Here is a 21,563-nt window from a genome sequence, read left to right as displayed (position 1 = left end):
CCTAACTTCTGGCACCTGATCTTTGGAGCCTCTAAGCCGGTACAAAAGTGCATAAAGTGGGTCTTTCAAACCCTACCATTTCGTAGTTATTTATTCTGCCCTGGACAAGCTGTCACTGCTGACATGAAACAACAGGATCCTTTTGTGTAGAGGAAGCAGAGTACAACTTCATATCGCCCATTCTACATTCCAGTCTTTCCCTCCATGTCCTTCCTTATTTTCTTCCCTCATTTTAGTTCATCCATTCCTGATCCTCTGCCAGTCTGTAAAGTCTTCCCTCCAGCTTCCCATGATCACCACCACCACTCCTTTCCTTTCCCCCCATCAAACCTTCATGAAGAAACGCCCCTGAGCAGCAGAAATACCTACAACTTAACGGATGAATGGACTGAAAAAAATTATCTATAAAGTAATGTGGAGTTTTTAAAATTACAAAGTAAAAAAAGCAACCAAAATTGAAAGTTCAGAATAAGATAAAAAGGGGATAATAAAAAGAGCTCTGAAAATCCTCATAAAGTGGACACTTAAGAATATGAAAAGAGGTGTCAATCTTACTAGTCAGAGACAGAGTCTATCAGAATACAGGATATTCATAAATTACCCTGGCGAACCTCAGAAGGTTTAGCGTTTAACCTTGCCAGAAAGAAAGCACTTGCATATCAAGGAATGTTTGGATAATATACATAAGACTGAAGGTTTTTTTGGAATGAAAATACCAAAACATTGAGAGGAGCAAACTCTGAATCTGATACTTTCCTTTCCTGGGATTCCATTTCCCTTTATGCAGACTATCTCTTCCTCCCACCATGAACATTTTTGTATTCCTTTTGGGGAAACCTCAACAATTTTTTTCTGTTTCTTTGGAATACCTTCAAGAGAGCAACATTGTGGGGGGCGGCATTAAAGCAACTACACTTAGACACTAGGCTTTGACAAAGTAAATGGTTCACTGGTTTGCCACAAATAAATTGCTACTATGTTCTATCACAAACAGTTTAGAGTTGTTAACTTATGCTGCTATCATTTTACTTTTATTCTATATCTTAGTTACAACAATAGTGCCCTTTACTATTTAAGCATTTGTCTCTTTTTCTCCTTTATTCCCATCTGGAAGAACGTCAGAGTCTAGAGTTGTGTATACAATAGACTTAAATAATCCTGTGGGATCAGGTTCCGGGAACACTCGTAACATACCCTTTAATGAGGGCCATTTTGGATAACAAGATAAGTGGATGTCCAGTTGCCAATTACGGAGCACTGCTCTTGTTAACGGTGGAGCACCTCTGTTGCAGAAATATAAAGCATGGCCTTTTACTGGAAAATATAAAAATGAAATACCAAATATTTTTCTTTTCAGTCCTCTCTAATTTGAAGACAGTTCACTTGTGTTCTTAATGTTCTAACAGAGATTCAAAAGTTTTTACTTTAATTGTGGGTTGTATGGAGTTTATTTTAAGATTTCATGAAAACAAAAATAAAAATAATCACAAGTACCTTTTTGTATAATCCCAAAACAATTGTTATATTTAACCAATTTTGCTAAGGTGCAAATACAGGAGTGGTTGTGTTTTATTTTGTTTTGCTTTTTAATTTATGAATTTACTAGTAGGTTGGCAGGCTAATTGCTCTGTTAGTGAGGTGTAAAGAGCTATCGTAAGGCTGTATTAATTTCCCCTTGTTTTAGTTGTAATCAGTTTGGTGTAGTAGTTAAGTGCATGGACTCTTATCTGGCAGAACAGGGTTTGATTCCCCACTCCTCCACTTACAGCTATTGGAAGGGCCTTGGGTCAGCCATAGCCCTCACAGAGGTTGTCCTTGAAAGGGCAGCTGCTGTGAGAGCCCTCTCAGCCTCACTCACCTCACAGAGTGTCTGCTGTAGGGGGGAGAAGATATAGAAGATTGTAAGCTGCTCTGAGTCTCTGATTCAGAGAGAAGGGTGGGGTATAAATCTGCAGTCTTCGTCATCTTCTTCCAATCATTTATGCTTCACTCCATGTTAAAAACAGGAGGGTTCCCAACTTCCAGATGGCACCTGAAGATCTCCTACTGTTACAATTGATATCCAGATGACCAAGATCAACTCTGCTGGAGAAAACAGCTGCTTTGGAAGGTGGACTTTATGGTATTATACCCCACTGAGGTCCCTCCCCTCCCTAAACCCCAGCCTCCCCAAAATCTCTAGGTATTTCCCAACCCAGAGCTGGCAACCCTAGTGAAGAGCCATCTGAATGAGAAAATGAGAATGAAGCAACAACTTCTTTAAAGGTATCATGTTCCGTTCCATTGCTCTGCATGATATGAGAAACTGCCCCTCCACTCTCCTGACAGAAGACATGACACTTTCAGCAGTAGGAGAAGGAGAAAGTGATTTCCCCCTGTTCCTTCTCCTCCCTGCTGCAGTGCCTTTTGTTTCCCACCCTCAGGATTATGGGGTAGCTGGGGAATAGAGAAGGGCCAGGTATGGAAGATCCATTCACCAACTCCTTTTGCAAGTTTCTTCCTGTAGAATTCTGCCCAGTGGTTTTGTGCCAAAAAAAAAAAGACTGCCCTGATGAAATTTTAAAATCTTTTTTTTAATGAAATAAAATTATTTACTTTCTGTTTAGGGAGGGAAGGGACCTCAGTGGGGTATGATACTGTAGAGTCCACCCTCCAAAGCAGCAGTTCTGTATTACAAAAGAGCAAAGTTGTCCTCTACAACAAATTAAACCAAAAAATAACAGAAAGCCCTATAAATCATCCCATTTTTCAGACTAGAGACTGAAAAAAACTAAAATCTTTTGGATTTCCAGGTATAAATTCCACATCTGAAAATCAAGCACTATTTGCATCTCAAAGGGCAGCCTGAATTGCTTAATAACTTTGTATGCTCCACTAATTTGGAACGGCAATGCAGTACACTCAAGCATCCCTGGGATTCTCAGCCTTGGCTGCACAGCCACTTCACATGATGAGCAGAGGAACAGTCCACCAGTACAGGAGACAAAGAGAGACACCAGTCATGAACCTGCAATAGCAAGGCTGATCCATAAGTGTCTAGATTAACAACACCTGTCAGACAACATCAGCACCACAACATTAAGACGTTAGCCCTGGACTGCTTCATAGCTTTTCTGTGGCTGATAGTATACCAAATGTGGGGGGTTTCTTGGTGATACTGGGGACAATTTTTATCTGCCACAGGGTGGAAGTTCAGGATACTATTTTAGTACAATTAGAAGCTGGTAGATATAGGGGAAAGTATGTTCAAAGAAGGCAAAAATGTTCAGTGCTTCTCTGATCTCCATAGCATCTGGAAAGATGATGACACAAAGGCTCCTATTCCCTCCACATCTTCACTAACATTGTGGAACACCAGATCAGTGAAGCACAAAACAGTACACCTGTCTGGGTTATTACAGCAAAAGAAAATCAACCTGGCTTGCATAACGCTGGAAGAAAATGACATGGTCAATCTGGCCCAATTAACTCCACCTGACTACACAGTCCTTCATCAGCCCCACTCTAGTGTCCAAAGAGAAAGACTGGCTATTACTTTCTGTGGGTCCTTCAGTTTTTGCAGACTCCCAGTACAAACTACAGTTGGTATTGAATGAACGTTCCTTACACAGGGAGGGGGGGGACTAAGGATAGAGTAGGCATTCTTTTTGGTAACAGTCAGCCCAGTTCCTCACTGGGCGCCCTCTTTGAGTTGACAGAGGCGCTCTGCGGTGCTGGTGACACCTAGACTTTTATTTCTGGGTGACTTCAACATTCATGCTGAGGGCTCCTCACTGGTGTCGCCCCAAGATTTTATAGCTTCTCTGGCTGCCCTGAGCTTTTCTCAAATTGTAACAAGTCCAAAACATGAAAGAGTTTCCACCTTGGATTTAATTTTTTTGCATTGAATCTTTGAAGGGAGGTCTTATTTTAAGGTCTGACCATTGTCTACTCAAGGTATGGTGCCAACATCCTGCGAGGAGGGGGGGGGAGTTAAAATGGTCCACCCATCAAGGTTCAGGGATTCCAGAATTTTCTTGGGGATTTTATGATTCTGTTGAGGCTGTAGTGAGAGCATGGAACATGAAGCTATCAACAAGACTCTTCCCCAACAATCTCTTCTAGCCTGCTTTGTGGTTTACCATGGAGCCGAGTGACCTAATGAGGGCTAGAAGACTTCTAGAAAGACACTGGTGGAAAACACACACTGAATCCAACAGAATATTCTATAAAGCTCACTGGAAAACAAATGAAATGGTGGTAAAAGCAACATTGCATCAGCTAGTTCATGGCCATCCCACTTGTTTAAAGTAGCTTGACATTTGCTGCTTTCTAAATCTCAGCCTTTATTGTCTCAGGAGTAGCCACTTAGCTGTGATAGCATGACACAATTTGCTGCCAATAAAATAACATGAATAAACTCTAATCTGGATTCTAGTTGTAATAGAAGCCAAGCAGAAGAACAACCAAATACTGCATCTTATCTGCTTATGGAACATTTTGACCCAACAGACATGGTGGATACTGACAGGACCCTGGGATCTGCGGATGCCACTATTTGTGCACTGGCTGCTAAAATAATGTAAGAACCTCATCAGTGAGTCCTTGAGGTCCATCATAAATTAATCACTAACTCATGGCCCCTTCCCTCATCCTCTCCATCCACTATTAGTCCACCGCTTTTTAAAAAAAATCCCTACAGAAAAAAATGATGCAGGCAGTTATTGCCCTGTCTCTAACCTTCCCAACACTGAACAGCTGGAATTTCCTCTGACAATCTCGGTGAAGTAACAAATACTACATCCTACCCCCACACATATCTGAAATATTTCTAGGATCTAACATCTCTTTCCCTACACACACTTCTCCCCTTCAATCATTCAAGGAGCACCACCATTAGCTCACCTATACCCCCTCCCTGGAAATAATTCATTTGGGTCAGTTCAGCCACACCACTGCTAATTTATCAAAGCTGAGCTTTGCATATGCAGGGAAATTGTAGTCCAGAAATTATCTTCAACCAGCAGCCTCCCATATGCAATCTGACATCAACTCCCTTTCTCACAATACAAGAACTCGTGGGCATTCGATGAAATTGCTGAGCAGACAGGTTAAAACGGATAAAAGGAAGTACTTCTTCACACAAAGGGTGATTAACATGTGGAATTCACTGCCACAGGAGGTGGTGACGGCCACAAGCATAGCCACCTTCAAGAGGGGTTTAGATAAAAATATGGAGCAGAGGTCCATCAGTGGCTATTAGCCACAGTGTGTGTTTGTGTGTGTATAAAAATTTTGCCACTGTGTGACACAGAGTGTTGGACTGGATGGGCCATTGGCCTGATCTAACATGGCTTCTCTTATGTTCTTAACTCCCACTCCAGTCTCTTCCTGAATGTTTGAGTGATCTTAATCTCTGCAGGACTGCTGTGCCACATTTCCTCCAAATGAGCCACAACATGTAACAATGGAAAGTCCCCAGCTTATGACAAGAAGGACTCATTTAACTGAGAGTTGTTTCAGACATGCTGAGAAGAGGGAGCACAAGATACGCACTTTACCTGCACCACCTATTCATTTCTGTATAGCCCTCCAACTGGAGGAAAAATTTAGCTATCTCCATGTTTTGATTGTGAATGACAGGCAAGCACAAAGAACAGGCACTGGAAGTTAATAAGCCCAAAATATCTTAGCTCTGTTATCTTTTCCTTTGTCCAATAAAAGCTCTATGACTCAATGCCTTGAGCAGAATAACAATTTGAAATTTCATTTATATCTCTACTTCCCAAAAGACAAAGAATTTTAAAAATTCAGATGGACAGCCAAAAGAAAGCCAAGATTCAGCCAGTTTTTACAGGTACACATTTATGCTATATTGCATAACCTGTTAGAGGGCAAGTAACAAGCCACAGTATGTATAAAGACAATACACTAGATTTCCCTAATCTAAATCACTGTTGCAGCTGCTACATTATGCAAAAATTTAGGTGGCATTCTCTCAACATCAAGTAAGGCAATACCACACAGTCCCAAAATCATTTGTGTTTATTGATGCACTAGACTTAGAAAAATGGTCCGACCAAATATGATGAGCAATCCCACTGCAGTCTCAACTTTTCCCCAAAAAAAGCATTTTGTGCACAGCATAGTATTTGGAATTAAATTTTCTTTTATACCTCACCCTTCTTCCTTCACAGCAAACCTGCGTGAGTGCTCCAAAACCACCCAGAGAGCTTCCATAGCAAAATGGGAATTTGAAACTGAGTCTCCAAAATCCCATTCTGGCACTCTAACCACTAGACCACAGAGGCTTATGAGAACTTCACTGTGCATGTCTGGCACATAAAGCCCAGAAAGCATTCTTGGAAAACCAAAGTATTTTCCTTGTCTGAGGTAAGCAAATTTTCATAAGCAGATTGAGAATCATTTTGTTCCCCCATTTTTTTCCAGTTAAACTTTTGTTCCCCACCCACAACATGGATCAGACTCAAAAAAACCCAGCACCTTACTGTGGAGAGGAAAAAAACAGGAATAAGCTGTCAAGCAAGGAGTTCACACAGCAACAGGCTCAGTTAAGTGAAGTATAAAGGTTAAGAGTGCTGTCATTTGGCATGACTTGATTTCCAAGTCATCTCCCACTGAATAAACACAGGGTGACTGAACAGTGCTGTCACATACAAAATAATGTACTCCAGATGATATACTGCGCTGGATTTTGCAGGCTCCTGCAAGGATATCATATTGGTTTTCAAAATGTCAACTGAGGCCAAGTGAAGTCAAATCAAATTTTAGAATATTCTTCGGCTGTACACAGACCGTTCTGTAGGCAGTGGCATTTTATGGTTGCACCTTTACAGCGCTCACTCCACCCAGTTTGTTTTTTGTCAAATTCTGTTTCAAATTAGCTTGCAGCCTACTCAAATAAGTAATTGTGAAAATGACAGCACTGTATCTTTATGTCCTTAATTATTTACTTTTTGGAAATTGCTATGGTTGTTGGCATAGCAATCTTGAAAATTTCACATGAAGTGTTCATAACAGTACAACTTCTTTTTTTAATGGACACTCTGATCCTAATAAAAAAAAGATTAAGACAGCTGCAATTCCCAGCTTTGGGAACCTATTATTAATATTTCAACATGAAAAAATTGAATACCTTGGTTTAAAATAAAGAGATGATTATAGCAAGGAAATATGAAAAGGGCAATATAGCTGTTCTTCATCTATTACTCCTCTCTAGAGTAAAGATTCATTTAGTATATAAAAAAATCTCTGCTTTTGTAGAGAAGGCCTTTAACTGAGATTTCACTGGAGGGTCAAGGATTAAATTACCCCTACCTCCAGCCAGTCTTTTGCTAAAATTTGAAGCCTTCATAAATTGCTTTTGAGGTAAACAAAAATACAGGCAACTGAGCATCCAGTAACATTTGGATACTAACATTTTAAGAATTACTCAAGGCCATGGGCAGAACTACACATTAACAGCTGAACCCTACACAGCTCCACAATTCTTTCACATAACCCCCCCCCCCCTCTTTTAGCAGACAATATCCACTGAGACTGCAGTTCTACTTGGAAGACACAGGGGGGAAGAGGAGTTATTTAACTCTTTCTCCTAGCACTGTTTTCCAGTAAAAATCACTGTACTTGTGCTTTTTTTACTCATGGTCAAAGGAAAAAATGAGTTACCTATATATTTTCTCCAGCATTTCAGTTCCAACCACTCACTCGCCTCATTAATCACAGCTGCAACAGCCTTTTATTTAAAAAAAATATATTGGGACGTAAGAATCATGAACCATATGTACTGTGTAGTTCCACTATATAACTAATTTACTTTCATGTTCAAATTAGTGCCACTGGTTCCCAAAGTAACAGGAGTATTCCCTCTCCTCAACTAGAAGTTGCAGTTCCCTCTTTCCCAACTTCTGAATTGTCCTTCAACACACAAATACACCTGGTGATCTTCTCACAAGGCTTTTATGACCCTGTAGTGCCTCCCAAACCATGACTACAAATGATTAGAGTACATGAACAAAATAACAGCCCACATGGCAAAAACAAATTTCAATTAATTGCCTCAATTATGTTACTGCAACGCAAGGGATTTGGCATGATACACAGACTGAACTTATTTATTTTCATTTTCACAGGTACACTGTTCAACATCTGCATATTGGCAACTCTTTGAAAAAAAGGTTTTTGAGGATGCATCTGTACATTGATTAGCTTAAAGAATCTTGGCCAATGCCAAGAGTTTTCAAAAAGTTTTCACAAAAGCAGCAGTGTACATCTACAAAACTGATATTCTTTTGGGGCTCTAGTGGCTTCCATCCCATTCTCCAGCCACAGCCTGTTCAAACAAATTAGCATTCTGAATTGTGGTAATGAAACTACAATATAAAAGCCACTTCATACCATTTCACCTCATTTCTTTGCTTAAAATCATAGGCTGTTACAGGGCATCTTTCACAGACAGGATTGTTGCTGAAGTTTCTGTAACAAATCCCCTTAAGAGCACATATGAATTGAGGAAGCTATAAAAGACCAATATTACATAGTAAAATGTATTATCCCAGATTATGTCTCAGTTCCTGTACCAAGTACCCTGACAGGTGCAAATAGTGTCATAGCATAAACAGCACACCTTAATCTAGAATAATAAATCTTATCAGACTTGCATAAAGCAATACACCTGTTAAAGAGTCCTTGATAAAGCTCTCTCTGGAGAGAGCAATACACAACATATGGATAATATCTTTCACAGCCTCTTGGCTACAAAACCAAAAACATAACTTTATCACAAGTGTTAGTCAATGTACAATGGAGGCCAATATTTTTGGGGGGTTGCCATCAAGTCACAGTTGACTTATGGCAACCTCATGGGGTTTTCAAGGTAAGAGATGTGCAGAGGTGATTTTGCCACCTCTGCATCATGACCCTGGTATTCCCCCATCCAAATACTAACGAAGGTCAATCCCTACTTAGCTTCCAAGATCTGACAAGATTGAGTTAGCCTGAGCTATCAAAGTTAGGGCAATGTTATCTGAAACTGAACAGAAACAAAAGTTGGATGTTTTAGCACTAGATATGTCTACAAGATACCTCTCAAAGGTATGGTAACTGATAACGTATACCACTGTGAAAACTAAGACTGTGCACATATCAAGGTGATCAAGCTTTCAGAAGCACTTCATAGTACTGTCTAAAGGTGTCCTTCTGGATTCTTTGGTACATTCCAGTGGTGCCATCCCAGTAATCACCAAAATTAGTTAAACTCTCCCATCCCTACTAGCATAGCTGGAAAAAAGTATCATCATCATTGTTGACAAGCATTGGAATCCTCCATGTTCAACCAGAGCGTAGGAGATAATTGGGCCTTCAGAATTCTTCAATCATGTAGGGGTTTTTTACACAAAATAAAAAGGGAAGGGTGTTAACAAGTACATCTAAATCAAATTATTGTACTGGCTTACCCTAAACTCCAACTTCTACTTGTATATAGTTGTCACTAAGGCCTAGAGTTTCATATGATGTTATGGTTGAAAGTGTATCTCTGTAAATGCCTCCATTCACTAAGTCAAAGGCTGTTGAAAGATATACAGAAGCTGCACACACTTCTAATTAGCCTATAATTTTCAGGATGCTTATTATAGCCTTTTTATGAATGGAAACAATTATATTTGATTCCTAGCCTCTAGCAATTTGCATATATAAAAATAATGTAGACAATTTAGTTAACACCAGGCTCTATCATGAACATTAGATTTGCTCCAGCTATCATTCAGAAGACACAATATGATCCATCAAAGGACTTATAAGAAGGCATTCTTGAACATGCAGTAAAATGAAGAAAGACCTAGAAGGCCACACTGTTACCCAGAAAAGATCTATGACAACAATACCATATCTAGCAGGAAAAATGAAAGAAAGAACTCTGTGGCAGACATTTATAGCTCAAATCTTGCTAATGTGTTGTAAATGTCTTATAGCTAGATCATAAAGAAACCTTAGCCTTTAAAGCAGAGCTGAGAAACAATTTACAGAATCCCTTGAACCTAAAATAGTAGCAGAAGTAGAGCATCTAAGATGCACGTTGAGAATTCAAGCAAAAGAACAAACCCCAATACTACCTTTCCATCTCTGCAGCAGATAATCTGGCAATCAAATACCCTAGACCCAACTCCATCAGGTGTACTATCAAGAAGTCATATTACCTTCTAACATTCATACAGCAATGCCAAAACAAGACAACCTAAATATATATCTAAAATTTATGGGAATGTGATGGACATTTGACATTGAAATACACAGGCTCGCACAAGTTAGCCTCAAGCTGATCCACTCTCTCTCCTCCTTGCATGCTACAATTCCTTCCCTTTCATGGTAAGTCATAGTTTACCATTACACGCAACCTGAACCAGTAACCTATGATTTGTACTGCCTTCCAAGACGAATTGGAAACCATGGCTTGATTGCAATTTCCATTTCTGTTCAGAAGGTTAAGGGCAAACCAGTGTGTGCCAATTTAGATGTTAACAGCAAACTATGGTTGCAATAGAGACAGATGGAATTGCAGGGCATAAGAAGAAGTGGGAGAGCACAACCCAAATGCTAATTCATTTAACAATTAACCTTAATTTACTTGACAGTAAATTTACTTGACAGTATATCCTGCCCTGTTAAGCCTTCTGAGTTAACAAATCAACTTACAATTGCTTCAACAAAGAAAAAAACACAATAAATAAGCCCAAAGTGCCTATTTAAAACTACCATAAAAAATCAACTGAAACTTAGGGCCTGAAACTGCCTTATACTGAATGAGACTATCAGTGTATTGAGATCAGTACTGCCTACTTAGACTGGCAGCAGCTCTGCTGGGCATATCAGCTACTACCAGAGCCATTTCAGTAGAGGTGCTGGGGATTGAGAACCTGGGAGCTTCAGCATGCCAAGCAGATGCCCTGCCACTGGGCCACAGCCTCACCCTTTGTAGGAAGAGGAAAGTTTTAGCCTGGTACCTGGAACTACCAAGGCAACCTCTACTGAGCATTCCTTAAGTGGAACCCCACAACAGAGATGACTCTCTCTTTCAGGTCCATCCTCAGGTTGGAGCACACAAATGACATGGTCAGCACTATGTCAATAAGAAACTTCCACAGCATTCATAGGAATCCATCTGAAGCTAACAAAGTTGTTAACATATCCCCCAGCCCTGCAGTTTTCAAGCCACAGTAAACCTTAATGACTGCCAAGCAGCGGTCATTTTGTAGAAAAATAGGTGGTGGAGTTCATCGGGGGATTGTTATGCAGCTGCACATACTATTCAATGGACAAGGAGGTGGAACTCTCAGAAACGTTCAGGAGCTGCACTCCTGTGAGCTCCCACTGAATCTGAGGCCTGCTGCCAAGTGATGGTCAGTTAGGGTTGCCAATCCCCAGGTGGGGGCAGGGGATCCCCCGGTTTGGAGGCCCTCCCCCCGCTTCAGGGTCATCAGAAAGCGGGGGGAGGGGAGGGAAATGTCTGCTGGGAACTCTGTTATTCCCTATGGAGATTTATTCCCATAGAAAATCATGGAGAATTGATCCACAGGTATCTGGGGGGGCTGTGTTTTGGGGTAGAGGCACCAAATTTTCAGTATAGCTTCCATTGCCTCTCCCCAAAATACCCCCCAAGTTTCAAAAAGATTGGACCAGGGGGTCCAATTCTATGATCCCCAAAAGAAGGTGCCCCTATCCTTCATTCTTTCCCATGGAAGGAAGGAATTGAAAAGGTGTGCCGTCCCTTTAAATGTGATGGCCAGAACTCCCTTTGGAGTTCAATTATGCTTGTCACAGCCTTGATCTTGGCTCCACCCCTATGTCTCCTGGCTCCACCCCCAAAGTCCCCAGATATTTCTTGAATTGGACTTGGCAACCCTATGGTCAGTCCATGAGGTAAATAATTGAAAGATATCCCTACTGTACCTTCAAACATTAAATCAGAATAGAAAATCTAGAATGTGACCTGCCACACTGATGGTTGAGCAAATGTATTTATGGAGCCATAAAAGTCTTCCAAAAACAAACATACATTTGAAATAGGGAACTTACTGGGGGCAATGGTACTCCAGACCACTACAGATCTTACCTTTCCATCACTGAGTTTCAGTTGGTACTGTCTCAAGAATCCTGGAGGACACATCTGGGACAAATCTACTCCATCCAGTTCATCCCACTGAGCCTCAGTAATCCGTGGATCTTACTCATGATCATATGTGGATGGTAGATGTTTTCCAACAGATCAACTTCAGCAGCAATACCATCACCCTCAATGATCTACCATTATAAAATTGCATCTGACCCAATAAAAACTAAATGAGAAAATCTTTCAGTCTTAGGGTTACTAAATTTTAGAATTTCATGCAAAATTAATTACAGTGGGAAGCTAGAAAAAACTTGAATTAAAAGAATAGGTTTTTATATTTCACTCATCTCTACCTTAAAGAGTCACAAAGTGGCTTACAATCACATTCCCTTCTCCCCACAGCAGGCACATTGTAAGCAATGTTCCCTCTATGCTGCGGGGTCTTGTGAGCAAAAATTCTACTTTGTGAGCTATTGGCATTAAAGTTATGAGGTACTGCATAAATTAGTTTGCTTCTGGGGCCATTTTTCCTGAGCTAAGACAAAAATGTGTGAGCTGGAGGCTAAAAAACTGTGAGCTAGCTCACATTAACTCAGCTTAGAGGGAACATTGCTTGTAAGATAGTTGGGGTTGAGAGAGTTCTGAGAGAACCGTGACTGACCCCAGGCCAGCCACACACACCTGACTTCCTGCCCTGTTGCCCCACCTGCCATGCCATGCCCTTCCTCCCTTCCTTCCACCCACAGACAAAGCCAGGCCAGGGCCCTGCTGCCGCTGCCTCCCCCTCCACATACCAAGAACCAGTTGACTGGGTCTGGAGGGAGGAAAGCTGAGCCCAGCAGCGCCCCTCAACAAACAGATGGACCCACAGATCACGAGGTTCCCTGCCAGTCAGCCATCTGCACATTACCCCCACACCCAGTCTCCCCTCACGGGCGCCCGGCTTGCCTCACCTCAGTGGAGCTTCCTTCTCTCCTGAGGGGATACAGCAGCTCCTGTAGCAGGGCACGACTGGTGGCTTCTGAGAGATGAGGCAGAGCTCCCTTCCTGCCCACCCACTGGCCTCACTGCTGCCACTGGCCTCACTGCTGCCACTGGCCATGCTGAGTGCAGGCATGAGCTTCCTCTTGCCTTGGTGGCCATCATGTTGAGCACTGGCAACCCCCATCCCTACTGCCATGAGTCACGTGGGGAGCACCCAATTTGGTGCCCCCAAGAGCCACCATCCTAGGTAATGACCTGGGGAGAGAAATCTACGCAATCACTCACCCCACTTCAAAGAAGAAGATGCTTTAAGGTCACCTCCATGCCTAAGAGTAAACAGATTAAGCATAGTGGCAGGGTCTCAATTAATTACTCTCAGCATTCCACAATTCAGGATATGCCCATCAGTCTCAAATTTTGATATACAGATTTCCTCCACTATGTCTTTCCCCAGAATCAAACTCAAACAAATGGTAACCATATAAACTAAGCTTGTTACTCCTGTTTGGCCCTTGAATCTGTTAAACATCTTTATTATGCTATATGTTAATTTACTGCTCACCCTCTACCTATATTATGGACTTGTAATTTCCAGTTCATTGTATCTTAAATTATGTGTTGAGTAAAACATTGTTGGTCTTAAAGGTGCCACTGGACTCAAATTTGGTTTTGCTACTTCAGACCAACATGGCTATCCACCTGAATCTAAACCTAGCAAGGGATCTCTAAACTACAGCCAGAGCAAAATACCCAAGGGAGGAGATGGTGAGTTTTCAATTTATTCCCAACCTCCAAACCGTGACTTGAAATTGGAAATATTATATTTTAAATGAATGTGTGTTGAAGCTGTCTTAAGCAGAAGTCCTGGGTAGTCCTAACAATCTATATAACAGTTAACCACAGTCATAGTCTTTTGGAGAGATATTCAGGCTCCAAAGGGAAGTCAACAAAAAAAAAGCATACAATCCTATGGCCCATTCCGAACCACTTAAGTAATCAGCTTTGTGTCTACTCTGACCTATAGGTCAAGAAATGCCTCAGCAATTTTTGTATTGCCTCTTATCACTGATCTTGATTTCAATGGGCTTAGACAGAAGTAGCCCTGACCTGGATAGCCCAGGCTACCCAGATCTTGTCATATCTCAGAAGCTAAGCAGGGTCAACCCTAGTTAATACTAGGATGGGAGGTGACCAAGGAAGTCTAGAGTCTCTACATAGAGAAGCAGGCAATAGCAAACTACTACTGTATACTTCTTGTCTTGAAAACCCTAAATGGCTACCATAAGTCATCAGCAACTTGACATTTTTAAAAATCCACATAGCATTACATTGTAGGTCTCCTAAATTCTGGAAAAGAAACTAGGAAGTCTTATGATGCTGCTATCCCCCTCCCCGATTATGCAGGATTTCAAACCCTGGCTGTTTAAGGAGCTTACACTTGTGAACTGTGCTTGGAGGTTAAAACAAGCAAGATGATTTTTATTCTATTCAGACCTGCTTCAGCCACATCTTGAACAGCACAATACAGCAAAGTCTTGGACATCAGCACAACCTCAGTACATTGTTGGTTACTGCCTGAAACATGTCAATTTACAATGCAGGGGTACTGGGGGAAGGTATTGCCCACCTACTGGTCCTCACACAGGAGAAAGCCATCAAAATCACTGAACTGATTATCAAGAGACTGGAAACAAATGAGAACTATCTGAATTGCAACTCTTCAGCATTTTAGGTTTGCCAGCCTCCAGGTGGCACCTGGGAAACTCCTGCTATTTCACTTGATCTTCAGATGACCAAGATCAGTTCCTCTGGAGAAAATGGCTCCTCTGGAGGGTGGATTGTATGGCATTGAACTCTGCTGAGGTCCCTTCCCACCCCAAATCCTCCCCTCCCCAGGCTCCACCCAAAATCTCACAGTATCTCCCAATTCAGAGCTGGCAACCCTAATCTGAAGTCTGTTTGCTCAGAAGTAAGCCTGCTGAATTCAATGTAACTTACTTGCCAGTAAGAAGCAGAGCTTTTTCTACAGAAAAAGCAGGAACTCATTTTCATATTAGGCTACACACCCTGACACCAAGCCAGCCAGAACTACGTTCCTGATAAAAAAAAAAAAAGCCCTGATAAGTAGACTGCAGCATTTGTTCTCAGACAAGGCAGCTCTTTTACAATTTGTAGTTCTTCATTTAGTGTGATTTGTGCATTAGATGAGATATCAACAAACATCATTCTCAAACACAAATTGGGACTCAAGGTTTTAGAGAGAAAGGAGTGCTTGTAAATCTTTTCATTAAATACATACATGCATTTGAATAGGCATACTTTATGCTTAGAAGTTGCTTTAAGGGCCAAGTTGAGGCAACACTCCACACATGTTAAGTGGGAAGGAGGGGTCTTAATTTTTCAGTAAAACAGATAAGGAAAGCTAAGTTCTTATCTACACTAACTCCTGGCAACTAACCAACTAATCTATATGTAATGGTTGAAAACATCTTGTTTCACTGTATCTGACAGTGTTGCCAACCTCCAGGTGGGGCCTGGAGATCTCCCGCTTTTACAACTGATCTCCAGCTGGCAGAGATCAGCTCCCCTGGAGAAAATGTCTGCTTTGAAGGTTGGACTCTATGGCATTGTACCGTGCAGAAAAAAACCGCTGTCTGATATCCACTATAACTCTGGCTAGACAGAGTAGACCGTGTTAACACTGACAGACCAGTGGTCTGACTCAAGATAAGGCAGCTTCATGCTTGGGCCAATCAAAAACATGTTTAGCTATTGAAGCAAGAATGTTTTAACATTCAACATAAAACCTAGAATGGGTTTAGCAGTGAACCAGCTCAGTATTTATTAGTGTGGAAACAATATAATTCACATCACAATGCTAAGTTAAATATGTCAGAAAATTATTGCTATTCTTAACATTCAGTGGTACAATGGCTTACACCAAAAAGAGACTGCATGAACAAGAAGATGAATGGTGGGAAGGGAAATTTATATTTTAATCTTGGATTGTTTCATGTTACTGAAAAACAGAACATTGAAAAAAAATTAAGGACTAAATTAAAAAGACATCCATTCTCTTAGCCAGTTGCTTTCAATCTCATACCATCTTTCAATCTCATACCATCAAACCCTTCCTCACCCCAATGATGTAAAATGGTTCTGAAGCCATAAAGTAGGAGAAAGGGAAACATTTTTTCTCTGCAGGGAAAGGAATAAATAGGTAAAGGTAGTCCCCTGTGCAAGCACCAGTCGTTTCAGACTCTGGGGTGATGTCGCATCACAACGTTTTCACGACAGACTTTTTTACAGGGTGGTTTGCCATTGCCTTCCCTAGTCATCTACACTCAGATTGCATTCTGCGCCACAGGACTCTTTAAGGGAAAGCAATACAGGTGAAATAAAATTTGTAGGGAAACTGAAACTTTCCCAGTTTTTTAAATCAGATGTAGACTTTTCTCCTTTAAGAACATAAAATTATTTATATAATAAAATACATAAAATTGAACTGTTTGTATTCTGAAATTTAAAAGGATTAATTTTATTCAGATAACAATTACAAATGTACCCATAGATGGAGCAGCAACCTGTATACTCAGAGATGGAGCAGCAACCTGTATTTGTTACAACTGCTAAAATAGGGGAAAGGATAAACCAGAAACTAAACCTTGCAACAAAGCAGGAAGTTTTTATGAATCTAAACTTCAAAATAGTCTCTAAATAATGTTGAGAGCACAGACAAGAAACAATGCAAAAACAAGGAACATCTTTTTCAAGCAATAATGGGGTGAGCCTATGCACTATGAACAAGTCTTCCAAATTCTCCTTAGGATCAAAACATTCACTTTTATCTTCACAAACTTCAGAGAACTGACAATTTGCAGACTGAAACAAACTTCTCTACTGTTTTTATACACCAGCTTGCTGTTTTTGTTTTTGATTTAGTGTACTTACTTTGTTTCATCAGCAAAAAAAAAAAGCCAGAAGAATCTGAAACAGGCCAGAGGACTCGAATTAAACTCATATTCAGCATTATATAGGAGATGTAATTACCCAGATCCGTTAATTATATATGTATCAAAAGGCATTTTGAGGGAGAATGAAGAAGCCAAATTATTTTAAAACCTTGCCTTACAAAACATTTTATCATACTAACAGAGGAAAATGTTTCAAAGAAGTTTTGTATTTTTCAAGATTTCTTAATTTTATCTTTTTTAAAAAAAAAAAAGATCTAAAAATTGGGACACATGGAGGGTCTAATTTTCTAGGTCTCCACATCACGACTTCAGCTACCTACTTTACAACTAGGACACTGGGATCATGCTGCACTGTGTTCTGTTTTGAATTTTCCAAGGTTATTCACCAGAGATGTAGTCAGTCAAGGAATTCACTTCAGATAGTGGCCAATCAGCTTTGGAGGGCCAACAGATGGGGCATAGAGGCCAAGGACTTCCCTTGACTTTGTATCCTAACACTGGTATTCAGAGATTTATTGCTTCTGGGGTATATTGGCCATGTAACTAGTATACTAGTTATAGTATATTTTGTTTGGCATTTCCTATCTGAAATCTATGTCCTTCCAAAATCTGCTGCTCATCAGACATTCCATGTAAACATGTCCCATAAACCATTATTGGGTAAATGTCCTGCTAGCCATGATAATTCATCTCTAAGGATATGGCACCCCAGGGATGCCGTCAAAAACTTCCCCGCAGTGAGCAACATATTAAAGACTAACAATTTAACTGCAGTATAAATCTTCATAAGATACAACCCATATTATTATCAGAGCCAACAACATAGACTCTTCATAGACAGCCAGTTTGTAAACCTCACACACATTCACACACCAGCCTATGCTGGTCACTTTGACAACCCACTGTCTGACCAGTTCTGCTTTCAGTCCAAAAAAAAACAGGCCAAATTAAAATAGTGCTATGTGAAACTATCAACTTATCCATGGGAAGGGTCGGATGCTATGGTATAGAGAGAGATGTCTCATGCATAGTTGAATATTGGCAGTCAAGACTAAAGACAAGTAGCAGGGTACCATACAATGCTCCCTCTAAGCTGTAAGTCTTATGAGCAAAAATTCTACTTTGTGAGCTACTGTCATTAAAGTTGTGATTGAGCAATTTGTCTACTGTATAAACTAGTTTGTTCTGGGGCCATCCTTCCTGAGCTGAAACAAAAACATGTGAGCTAGAGGCTAAAAGACTGTGAGCTAGTTCACACTAACTCAGCTTAGAGGGAACACTGGTACCACAGCAAACACTCCCATTGCAAATGCAGATAGATCAAGACAGGTAGCAGCATAGTCTGTCTGTAGTAGTAGAAAAGAGCAGCAGAAAAGAGTAAGAGTCCAGAAGCAAAGGCTACCAAAATTTGTGGTAGCGTATGAGTTTTCTTGTGTCACTGCTCACTGACTCATGAAAACTCATACCCTACCACAAATTTTGGTAGTCTTTAAGATGCTACTGGACTCTTACTCTTTTCTGTAGCAAAGGCAAAACTTGGATTTGACGTCAAACTATAGAGATGAATTGTGCCCTTGCATTGATACTGACACCATAAAACTCAATCCTATGCATAGTAACTCTAGTTTAGTTATACAATACAAAAATAGCAAAGAACAGACTGCTCAGTTTATGTAGAAATATACAATACTCACTCATTCTGTAACTGATAGTATTATAACAACAGTTCTCCCTGATAAAGTGAGATAGGTTTAGGTTTATTCGATTTATATCCTGCCCTCCCCACCAAAGCAGGCTCAGGGCAGCTGAAATTCTATTATTAACATGAGGAGCAGGCTCATCTATTCCTTTTTTTAGTGATCCATATGGTTACTTTCAAGAATAGAAGCTTTGTATGAGAATGTAGGTACAATAATTTTTTTTAAAAATTGAGCATAATTTCTTCATGCTTTGAGACCTCACACTGCCTTAATAAATGCCAAAAAAAATGGTTCACTAGCTGAATACACAGTAACAGTAAATCTCAAGAATCACAAACTTTTCTCGCAAATCCTGTACAACCTCTAGAACAGAGATGGCCAAACTGTGGCTCAGGAGGCACATGTGGTTCTTTCACACATATTGTGTGGCTCGCAAAGCCCCCATCACCCTGTCAGCTGGCTTCAATAAGGCACTTGTCTCTTTAAATCACTTATCCAAGGAAAGGCAGCTGGCAACTTGGACGATGTATTTAAAGCTGTTTTCTTTCCACCTCTCTCTTCCTCTCTCCTCCTCCCTCCCCTGTCTATTTGCCTGCCTTGCAGCTCTCAAAGATCTGACGTTCATGTCTTGAGGCTCTCAAATACCTGATATTTATTCTATGTGGCTCTCATGTTAAGCAACTTTGGTCACCCCTTTTCTAGAATATTAAGTTACCAAATTCATCAAGTGTCTGACTTTCACAGTGCCATCTTAGGGAGATTTACATTGTTATGCGTCCATTGAAATTAATGGATGTATAACAATGTAACTTTGCTTACAATGGCACAGTTACTTTAACAAACATAAAAAATATTAAAACATTTACTTGAAAGTTTGAGAGAAAATATGCTTTTTCAGTGCACCATTCAAATTATCCATACAAGCCTCACAACAATTTGAAAACTACCACTATTTTTTTTTAAAGGAAACACCAAATTATAGCCCCCAAATGGGAAGATTCAGGACACCATTTTGCACAGTACCAGTTCCACATGGGAGCGCTAACATTTGCATGCCACAAAGCCATGCCGATTGGTCCAGTTCAAATACTAAACATTTCTGAGAAGCACTGAAGTGGAGACTGTCTACGGGGAAAGACCCATGGGGTATACAAACATTACAGCCCCCACATAAAATTACTGCCACCCAAAAGCAGAGAGACTTACTCCAAAAATATAATATGCATAACATAACAGAATTGACCTCTTAAGAAATAGTTTACCAATAACTCATGACTTTAACCTTAAGTGGGAAAAATAGTTACAAACAGGTAGCAGGTGAGTTAAGGAAACAAACAAATCCCTTGACAAATGGCAGGCGAACATTATAATAAGCCTGTGTTTCCCCTAAAGCAATTATCTGTTAATTGCTGTGAAGCGTACCTAGATAACATCATGGTTACTGTATTGGACCAGCTAATGTCATTTAAAAAAAAAAAAAATACCGAGTGCAGGTGTTTTGAAGTTACCTGCTTGAGGGAGACTTTCTCTTTCTCTTCCCTCCCCATCCCGCCCCCCCCCCCCAAGCCCGCAAAGAAATCAAGCGAAGCTGTGGCCACCACTCACCAGCTTTCAAGTTACTTTCCCCTTTGCTATACCTGCTTCCATCATGCACACCCCCCGCAGCACGAGTTGACCACGGGGTTTTCGAGCCCCTCTCCGCCTGCCGCCAGAGCCGGGGGGGGGAAGAGCATCCAGCGGGAATGGTCTGCCCTATGGGGGAGGGGTCCTCCTATTCACACAGGTCTAGCCGAGCTGGCCCAGGCGGCTCCATCCCCGGCTGCCAGCGGGTCTGCTTGCAAGTGGCATAAAATGCAAGTCAGGGTTGGGGGGCGGGGAAGAGAGCGGAGCATTTTCCCTGTGCAAAGCCGACATTTTTCAAAAGTTTCGGGGGGTGCACTGAGGAGAGAAGCAGGGAAGATGGGAGAGGGGGCGGGGAGCCAGCAGCAGGCAAGCCTCCAGCGCGTCAGGCCCAGACACTCAGCGGACCCCCCCCCCCCCCCCGCCGCCGGCTAAGCTAACCAGAGGCTCCCGACGCTGTAGCCTGACCCAGCCTGAGAGCAGCGCCGCTCTAGGGCGAAAAGGCGCCTTCCCCGCCCCCCTCAGCCCACCTCGCCGGCCGGCCTCCCCTCCCCCTCTCGCGCAGGTGGCAGCAGGCGGGCAAACTTCTCCCCCTCGCCAGGTGCGCGCCGGCGACTGGGCGGCCACTCACCTCTTTCTGCTTGGGGTCCTGCGGGTAGACGTCGGGCGGCCCCAAGCGGGCTCGTTTGAGGGGTCTCTGTTCATAGCTGAGGAGCCCGAAGGCGGCCATGATCTCTCATGTTAACCGGCGAAATGAATGAGAGAGAGTTGGAGATGGAGCAGCCTTTGAGCACCAGGGAGCAGCACTTGGCTGGCAGACAGACTCCCCCTCTGGGTCTGGCTCTTTTCCTACAGGGAAGAGAGAGGCAGAGGCGGGCTGGGATGCTGCACAAACGCAACCCACCCACAGAGGCGACTGCCAGCCCGCCCCCCCCCCCCGAAGTACCAACCGAGGAGGCAAACCAGTCAATAGAAGGAGCATCTTCTATTCAGTACCCAGAGACCACCATAACCCTTCTAGGTGATATCGCTTTCTCTTTCATCTCAAGGCCGACGGAGAGAGACAGTCTTTCAAACAGGAAGGGAATTAAATTTCCCCAGTCCCCTTTCTTCTCCCTGGTGGGGTAATTGTCTGGTGAAGGAAAAACAGGTTAAAATGGTATCTGTACAGAAATTCAC

General features: G+C 41.7%; 1 protein-coding gene across 1 annotated transcript in view; it reads right to left on the bottom strand.

The window, feature by feature from the left end:
* The window catches only part of MED12L (mediator complex subunit 12L), a 247,335-nt gene extending 226,079 nt beyond the window's left edge, over positions 1–21,256 (bottom strand). The window contains exon 1 of the mRNA XM_060242347.1: positions 21,016–21,256. Coding sequence (XP_060098330.1) covers positions 21,016–21,114 — 99 coding nt within the window. The 5' untranslated portion in view covers positions 21,115–21,256. The remainder of the gene's footprint in view (positions 1–21,015) is intronic.
* Between the last annotated feature and the right edge of the window lie 307 nt (positions 21,257–21,563).

The sequence above is a fragment of the Heteronotia binoei genome, chromosome 6 (assembly GCF_032191835.1).
Source record: "Heteronotia binoei isolate CCM8104 ecotype False Entrance Well chromosome 6, APGP_CSIRO_Hbin_v1, whole genome shotgun sequence".
NCBI lineage: Eukaryota > Metazoa > Chordata > Lepidosauria > Squamata > Gekkonidae > Heteronotia > Heteronotia binoei.
The sequence above is the reverse complement of the archived record's forward strand: the minus strand, read 5'-3'. Positions and strand labels throughout refer to the sequence as shown.